Raw genomic sequence first — 9,933 nt, forward strand, 5'->3', positions numbered from 1 at the left:
TGGAATTGAAACAAAAGAATGAGAGATGCTCCTACTTATACTAAAGAAAATGAAACATACTCAAACTTCTAAAACAATAAAATAAAAGACTTTGACTCCTAATCTAAAAGTGGGAATTAATAAAGGCAATTTTCCTATACCAAAACCGATTAACCCAACAGATTTTCAAGCTATGTACATGTTGGCATCTTAGGATCCGACTAGGGTCGTAAAATTTTATTTGGATTGGATAACACATTTTTTCTCTTAGTTTTATAATCAAGAATTTTATAGTAAAAACTCAAAGTTATTAATTAATTATTTTAAATAAGTTATTAATTAAGAAATTTTTTAGTTATATAAAATTATAATCATTGATTTAAATAAATATGTGAAATTATATCATTGTATAATTTGTATTAATTTTATTTTAATGCTATTAATTTAATGTGGATAGAGTGAGAAATTTAAAATTTAAAATCTTCCTATTCTAATGAAAGTATAGTTTTAATCTCCTTTTGACATGTGTCATTTTATTAGACCTCCTAATTAATGCACATTTTATGCTTCTTTTGCTATATGTTACCCTACTAGTTTATAACCCGTGGGAACCACAGTTACAAACTTAATTAAACTTTAATATTAAAAACTCAAAATTATTAATCACTTATTTTAAATAAATTATTCATTAAGTGATTTTTTAGTTATATAAAATTATAGTCATTGCTTTAAATAAATATGTATAATTATATCACTTTATAATTTGTGTTAATTTTATTTAATTTTCATTCTAATGTTATTAATTTAATGTAATTAGAGTGGAAAATTTAAAATTTGAAATTTGAAATTTGAAATGGAGATTTAATAGGTTAGCAAGTGACATGTATTAATTAGGAGACATAATAGAGTGACACGTGGCAAAAGAAAAATAAAATATGCATTAATTATGAGGCCTAATATGGTGACACATGTCAAAAGGAAAATAAAACTATTCTTTTATTAGAATAGGATATTAGGCCTACTAATTAATGCATGATACTTGTCAACTTATTAAATCTCCATTTCAAAATTCATATTTCAAAGTTTAAATCTTTACTCTAATTACATTAAATTAACTAGGTGTTAGACCCATGTATTACATAGGTTTAATTAAAAAAAAATAAGTATGAAATTTTAACAATTTGAAAAGTTTGAATTTATAAGAAAAATGAGAAAAATTTTGAATTATTAAAATTAATGAGACTTTAATGTATTGAATACATTATATATATAAACCCTTTCTAATAAATACTTTATTACATATATATACCCTTACATATTAAATGTGGAATTTTAATTTAATAAAATGAAAAATACAATAAAATGACAAGTGGAAAATAGAAAATTTAAAAATTGTAGAAAATGTCATGTGTCCAAATGAAAGAGAAAAGGACATGCGGTAAAAAAAACCTTCATTTATTAAAGTAGATAACATTAGAATAAAATTAATACAAATTATAATGTGATATAATTTCACATATTTATTTAAATTAACAATTATAATTTTATATAACTAAAAATATCTCTTAATTAAAAATTTATTTAAAATAATTGATTAATAATTTTGAGTTCTTACTATGAAAGTTTAATTAATTTTATAATCGTGGTTCCCACGGGTTACGGGTTATAAACTAGTGAATAATCAATAGGTTGACAAGTGACAATTATTAATTAGAAGACATAATAGGGTGACACATTGCAAAAGAAAAATAAAATATGTTTATATTAAGATGCCTAATAAGATGACGCATGTAAAAATGAAAATAAAATTATTCTTTTATTAGATTAGGGATGCGTTGCGGTAATGCATCTACCAAAATTATGGAAACTGGTTAAGAAACTGAAGTTGATTCTATCATTGATATTTTCGTCAATATCAAGTTATAATTAGTTAAGGACGGACACTTTCAACCAAATAATTTTTTTTTTGGAAACGACAAATATATTAAAATAGGTAACCCTCCCCTAGCAAGGAACTAGAAGAGGGACCATAAAAAGAAAAAACGAGATACAAGTGAGTACAAAAATTACAATCCAGAAAACGGAGAGATCAACCACTCCTCCCAACTACAAATACCATTATTACCCCTATGCTTTAACCAATAAAAGACCATAGACTTAATGCATTCCGTTCCATTATGGATTGAAATACCCTCCATTTGAAAGAATCTTTTGTTCCTAAATCTCCATAAGTTCCAAAGCAAGCCATAACAAATCACGACAAACCTTTTCCTTTTCACTTAACTGCTCCCCCGGTTGCTAGCGAAATGAATCAGATCGTTGATGGTTTTTAATGGTGCTTGTTCACTTGTAACACCACACCAACTCCAAATGCAGCTCCTTATCCGGGTAGCGAACGGACAATCAACCAGCATGTGGTCCACACATTTTAGCCTTTGCATGAACTGCATAATGTTGAGTTGACCATAATACCCCTCCGCTCCAAGGCCACAACTGTTGGGATTCGACTTTGCGCTGCTCTCCATACAAAACATAACACCTTAATCGGTACCACTTTACTCAATACAATCACAGGAGCAACATGGGTACTAACTTGCAACTTAACGATAAGCTGCCTAATAGATCCAACCGTAAAAATGCCATCCGACGAGAGTTTACATCTCCAATGATCCCTTCCCGAGTTTAATCGAATGTTAGAAACTTCACTAATTAGAGCATTTACTTCAGATTCAAGCCCTCGAACAGCAGGTCTAGATTTCCACATCCAAGTTTGATTCAAGCCACCAATTCTGTCAGTTACAGTGCACCTTTTCTTTGTTTCCAATTCAAATAAGTTAGGGTATTTTGTCTTTAAATTGCCAGAACCTAACCAATTATCATACCAATATAGAGTTTTGTTCCCTGACATAATTTTGATATTGAAAATATAATGGACCTCCAGTCCAAGATCACACAAAATCTTTTTGGTGCTGGCAATATTGTTCCAGACTCCATTGTACCTTTGTCTGGATAAATACTCGATCGGTTTATTCGATAAGTTATGGATACCATATATTACTCTAGCCCACAGAGAATGAGTTTCATTATTCAGCCTCCACCACCATTTCACAAGTAGACCAATGTTTAAGGCTTGTATGGAGCCAACTCCCAGCCCCCCGTCTTCTTTGGCTGCAAGCACTTTTTCCCAGCTTACCCAATGAATTTTCTTTCTTTCATCACAACCGCCCCACAGAAAAGTACGCCTTATCTTTTCCAATTCTTCTAATAAACCAAATGGAGCTCTGAATAAGGATAAATAGTAGGTAGGGAGATTGCCAAGGACCGACTTGATTAAGGTAAGCCTACCACCAAACGATAATGTTTTAGCCTTCCATAAGGAGAGTTTAGAATGAAATTTCTTGATTATAGGCTTCCAATATTTTATTAGATTCATATTGGCGCCGACCGGAACTCCGAGATAATCAAATGGAAGATCCCCCGATACGCACCCAAGTAGGTTATCCCAATTCGCTGTTTCAGTCGGGTTAATACCAATACCAAATACCTTTGACTTATGAAAATTTACTTTGAGTCCCAAAGAGATATGAAAACACCTTAGAATACATGCAAGATTCTTGAGGTTTGTCCTTGACCACTCCCCAATAAACAGTGCGTCATCTGCATAAAAAAGGTGAGATAGAATAGGCCCATTACCCGGGATTTGAACACCATTAAAGAGCCCCTTATCACAAGCCGATTTGAGAGCCACACTCAATCCTTACATAGCGATAATGAACGGATAAGGGGAGAGTGGATCACCTTGGCGAACTCCCCTAGATATAGGGAATTCTCTTGTTGGCGATCCATTAATGATTACCGACGCCGTGGACGAATTCAGGTAGCCACGAATCCACATCCTCCATTTGTTTCCAAAACCCATTTGTTCAAGAATTGAATCAAGATATTGCCATTCACCGAGTCAAATGCCTTATCGAAGTCAACTTTAAAGATAAGGATCTTTTTATGGGCTCTCTTTGCCCATGAACACACCTCGTTAACCATGAGGGGACCATCTAATATGCATCGACCATCCACATAAGCAGACTGTTCGTCACCTATTAGATCTCCAATAACCGACTTCATCCTATTGGAGAGTAACTTGCTTATTATCTTGCTCAAACAGCCAATTAGACTAATAGGGCGGAAGTCATTTAGGGAAAGAGGGTCTTTGATTTTAGGGGCAAGAGTGATGAATGAAGAGTTGCACCCCCGGGTGAGCGAGCCAAACTCTTTGAAATGCATTACAAACTTCATCACATCATTTTTGATTGTGTCTTAGAACTTTTTCAAGAACTTGAAGGTGAAACCATCAGGTCCAGGAGCTTTTTCACTTCCACAATCCCAAACCGCGGCTTTAACTTCTTCAAGAGTAAAAGAGGACTCGATTCTAATGGCATCCATCATTGAAATTGTTCTGAACTTCGGGTTAATAAGCTTGGGTCTATGCACATGAGCATCCGAGAATTTTTCTTGAAAAAATATGAATACTTCATCCTTGATCTCATCAACCCCCGTCATCCAACGCCCATTAATCATGAGACCATGAATAAAACTTCTTCTATTCTTACTGTTAATATACCCATGAAAGAACTTATTGTTTTCGTCACCATCGATGGTCCTTTTGATGTGAGCTTTCTGTTTTAGGTCAAGTGCCTTAAAACGTTCCCACTCTGTTATCTTTTTGATCCCATCGATCTAGATGCCCTTTTCCTCTGAAGAGAGAGGTCTAGATTCTGCAAGTTTTTCAATATCTTTAACCTTAGTCAAAGTAATATTCACTTCTTGCCTTTCTTTTTGTTCCACTTCCTTCCTCCACTGCTTAATTATCTCTTTCAAGAATCTGAATTTGGCAGCCAAGTATGCGTCAGGAGTCCCATACCCTCTAAAACAATTCCAAGCGTCAGTTACAACTTGATCAAAGCCATCTCTAAGGAGCCACGAATTAAAGAACTTAAACAGGATTGGCCCAAAATCAGACAAACTAGATGTAAGGGTGATAGGACAATGATCTGAAAGCTCACGAGGATGAGCAGTGACAGAGCTTAGAGGAAACGATGACAAATAGTTTGGGCAAGTCAAGAATCTGTCAAGTTTGCTTAATTTGGCATCGACCCTACTCATATATGTAAATCTTTCGCCACCCATGTTAAAATCTTTTAGATTAGCCTCCTAGATAAATCTGTTGAAAGCGAAAGCGCTATGAGGACAGAATTGAGAGTTACATCTTTCACCTGGATGTCTTACCACATTGAAGTCTCCAAACACAACCCACATACCAGATCTCCCATTAATGATATTGAGAAGTTCAAGCCATACCTTCTTCTTCTCAAATGTGGACTGAGGGCCATAAACATTAACAATATTCAAGTTACCACTCGTAGAGTTCTTATACTTACCACTAACTAAAAAATGGCGGTTTTTTATTACATCAGATTTTTGAAACAAAGTAGTGTCCCAAATCGAAATAAGACCACCAGATTGTCCACTGGAGTCCACACTAACAAAATCGTATTCATTTGAATCCCAGCACCCATTAACATCTATGCTTGAGGCGTTCGATAACTGAGTTTCTTGTAATCCGACAAAAGTTGCCTTGTGTTTTATCTTCAACCTTCTAACCCAGCTAATTTTCGCATCTTCACCCACACCCCTTACGTTAAGCGATAGGAAATTCATCGATTAGGAATATTTACTCCCATACCACCTACAACCTCAGCCAAAATGGGGTTGTCGACCTCCAATTGAAAGCCGATTTCTGTTCCAATCGCCACCGTTTGACGAATTTCGTTGGAAGCGGTCTCACCGGACCCCTCAGCAAAATTCTGAGACGGACCTGATGCCATTGGTTCTCTTTTGAGATCGAGTGATACATCATCACTTGGAGAGCTAGATTCTTGGATTTTCTGGTTTGAGTAATTTAATCTCGAGGAAGCATCACCATTTAGGGGGGAACGACAGCCCCTAGCTCTTTTTCTTCTTTTAATTTTAACTATACTTAAAATTTTATTTATTGGTATAAAGTATAAACAATATATATTTTTCTTAATTTATATAATCGGTTATTTATTGTATATTTGGCATCCTGTGAACTCGTCAGTCATCAGCGCCTAGAGGTGGACACTTGTGATATTTCTATTTCTTATATTCATATTATTTTTAAACAAGTCAATATTTTAATCTATCAATAATTTTAAGACACGTGATAGTATTTTGTTCTCATTACAATAATTCTACTTATTTTCTATTTAATTGCAAACAGTGTCTTTCAAATTTAAACAAATCTCAGAGTAAATAACAAATCTAATTCTATATGGTACACCATTTGTTTTGAAATTTAGTGCGGCTTGAATCTTAATACATGTAAAATATTATTTTGTTTTTATTCATTTAGATAATATTTATTAAAAAAATATTTTTTAGGCTCATTAACGATTATGTTATGATATTTTTTTTTATCAAAAAACAATTAAAACTTATAATTGTTACATATTTAGGGTTGTTTGGTAGACTTTGGATTTTTAAGATGTATGAATTTTTAATAAGTTTTGAATTTTTAAAATCTCAATTTTTAACATGCAATTTGGATGGAACCTTTGAATTGTTGTACTGAATGATAAAAATGATAGTTTTAAAAATAACAGTTTTATCCTTCTGTTTAATAGTCAAGAAAACCATCAAAAATTTGAGAAATTTTCATTTACATGTAAACATTTTACTCACATTTAATACATTATATATGTTTACAATTTTAAAATAGAAATTCACTAAAAATTCCACATTAGGGATTGCATTAAACAATAAATAATCTTTTATAAATTCAACTTATAAATAAATATGTGCATTCACTAAAACCTTCACATCTAATAAGCATCCAATCTTTCGTTCTTTCATTCTTGGCTTAAAACTCCATTTTTCAATCTTTGATTCCGACATGTTCAACAGATCAGGTAAAGTGATGAGAAACTCCCATGTGAGGTATCCATGGAAATCTAAAATGACATCTCAAACATTACAATCAATGAAAATTTAAAATGTTATCCAAAAATATTCATTACATATTTAAAATACTATATCTAGCAGTTGCAGTGATAATAAATAGATAGATTTGGAATTCAGATCATGACATTCTATTTTTGGCATATTCAAGTAGCATCACGATATGGTATTCGGTAGGTTATTTAATCTCATCATCAGAATTCAGAAGCTCGAATCATGAAACTATTGTCCTATATATCCTCTAAATTTCATCTATACATGATAAAATACAACATTATAATCCCTATAATATCTTTCCAAACAACCTACCCTGCAAGTCTCTTGTAGTTGGTTATGTTTAAACTTACATTAGAAAATCAAGTAAAGAATATCAAAATTACATTAGGATATAGAAAAAACATTAGAACATCAAGAACAAGAGAGAATCTTATCGGTTGGAGCAGATAGGGTGGTGGTGTTGTGAGAGGTCGATGATAGGGGTGACGGTATTGTACAACGACGACGGCGTTGCACGTGTCAGAGATGGGTTAGAGAAAGGTTGTGTGGTGGCGTCGGAGATGTGCACATTAGAGATGTTGGCAGTCAAATATGAGTTATGGAAAAATTAGGAAGAAAAAACGTGAATCGATCGGTGGTGGCCAATGCAGGAGTCGGTCGAAGGTGGTCAGCACTGGAATTAGTTGGAGATGGGAAAAGATCGACTAGTGGCGAAGGGGTCAATAGAGGTTAGCAGATCGTCGGAGAGTGTGGGAAGGAAAAGGAGTTGTGAGAAATAGAAAGAGAATGAGTGTAGGGTAATGAAGGAACAAGCGTGTCTTTTTTTATTTTTCAGACACAACTCCACATCTGAAATATTAAGAGCCTTCTTAAAAATTAAGAGCCAAAAATTAAGATGTTACCAAGCAATCTAAATCTGGATTTTTAAGAGTTTGCCTTTAATTTCTCAATTAAAAGACTACCAAACAGCCCCTTAGGCTGGATGGAGTGATGCCACACTCCCTCAGGAAACCATACTGACACGTATGCGTCACCTCACCATTTATCACAAAAGTGTGGTTTCATACCACACCCAATGAGTGGTACCACACTCAATATTTATTTTAAATAATTAAAATTTTTAGTTTTAATTAAGAACAAAATATTTCATTAATAAATAAAAAAACAATTACATTACATCACTTAAAAAAATAACATCACATTTAAAAAAAAACCTACAAACTTAGAAAAGAAAGGAAATTAGAAAAAAAAAAAAAAAACATAAACGAACTGCATGAAATCGTCCTTCGAGATCTCATCTTTCGGGTCATCCGAGAGATCCAAATTGAGGTTAATGTTTTGAATCTCGTAAATGTGTTTCACCAAGTCCATACGAAGATTGTGAAATGTTTCATTAGAACGGACCTTTGCTCTCTTTTCAATATACTTGTCGCCACCAATTTTTATTGCTTGTGTGTCGGGAATGATTTCCTGCTCTTCATAATCACATATCGCTCTTCCTTCCTCTTCGATAATCATGTTATGCAATATTAAACATGCATATATGACTTCATGCATTTTTTCCTCGTTGAAAAAAATTGCTGGTTTTTTCAATATGAACCAACGTTTCTTGAGAGCTCCAAAAGCCCACTCGACATCCTTCCTAACTCTTTTTTGAGATTTCTTGAATTTTTTTGGCAAGTATAATGTGGATACGTAAACGATTTAACAAAAACTGCATACTCGGGATACATTTCATCAACTAGATAATAACCATAGTTATATGGTGTTCCACGCAATTGGAAAGAAGAATCCGGTGTAGATCCGTCGTATATGTTGTTAAATATAGATGAACGATTAAGAACGTTAATGTCGTTAACGGAACCAGGAGAACCAAAAAAACATGTCAAATCCACAGATCATGTGATGTCACCGCTTCAAGTATGACCGTTGGATGCCCATGATCACCTCGGATAAATTGACATGATGTAAGGTAAGACAATTTTCTCATGCCCAATGTAGACAATCTAAACTTGTGAACATTCCAGGAAATCCATGTACGCTAGCATGATGAAATTGCAATTTCATGATCTCATTGCGTGTAGGCTTATGTAAATATTTTGACCTATAAAGCTGAATAATAGTCTTGCAAAAATAATGGAGACTATCTCATGCAGTCCTAGCGGACATCCTAAAACTCTCGTCCAACGCATTAGGAGCGATGTCATATGCTAATTGACGAAGTGCAAATGTGCATTTTCGTAAAGGGGTGAAACTGGATGTACCTCTAGCATCGGGTCGTTGTTCGAAAAAATCACACTACCTCGTTAGATCTTCCACTATACGTCTGTACAAAGGTTTGAACATACAAAAACACCTTCAGAAATAGTACCCTTGAAAAGTTGCATTTTCTTGAAAATAGTCTTGTATCAAGCGTTGGTTTGCTTATTCACAATTTCTATAAACATATCTTCAGGTTCTCCGTTCTGCACTTTCGGATACCCTACTGCATGTCGTTTCATACGTTTGTTCCGTCAATTTAGCAGCAGCGACAAAAACACCAAACATAATATCAAAGTCTTCAAAAGAATAGGATGACGACATTTTTCAATTTTTTTGAGAGGAAATGTAGTAGAAAGATTTAAAAAAAAAAAAAAAAAAAGTTGTTAAGGTTTGAGAGGGTTAAGCAGGAAAGTTTAAAGGTTAAAAAGGGAAAAAAAAAACATTTTTTTAAGTTCAACCGTGTTCAACAATCATTTAACTGAAAATGACAAAATATGAGCACTCCCATAGGAAGTCGTAGTGCGGCCTCCACTGCACCCAAACCGCAATGGAGGAGCGGTATTCAAGCCTAAGTGGCACCCGAGATGCGGTATCTACCGCATCCACTCCCACCGATCTTAGAGTTTTATACATTAAATTAGTCACCTACCAGGTTAGGGA

At 33.9% G+C, this 9,933-nt stretch overlaps 1 protein-coding gene across 1 annotated transcript; it reads right to left on the minus strand.

Moving 5' to 3' along the window:
- Window positions 1–4,713: 4,713 nt before the first annotated feature.
- LOC145063781 (uncharacterized) lies at window positions 4,714–5,163 on the minus strand. Its single transcript, XM_079011363.1, has one exon. It carries the CDS (start codon window positions 5,161–5,163, stop codon window positions 4,714–4,716), a length of 450 nt encoding a protein of 149 aa, XP_078867489.1.
- Between the last annotated feature and the right edge of the window lie 4,770 nt (window positions 5,164–9,933).

Source organism: Lactuca serriola, chromosome 7 (assembly GCF_051521515.1).
Source record: "Lactuca serriola cultivar US96UC23 chromosome 7, Lser_US96UC23_V15, whole genome shotgun sequence".
NCBI lineage: Eukaryota > Viridiplantae > Streptophyta > Magnoliopsida > Asterales > Asteraceae > Lactuca > Lactuca serriola.

Bases quoted from the DNA above. Each gene is read 5' to 3' on its own strand.
- LOC145063781 (XM_079011363.1), bottom strand. From the start codon at position 5,163: ATGGGTGGCGAAAGATTTACATATATGAGTAGGGTCGATGCCAAATTA.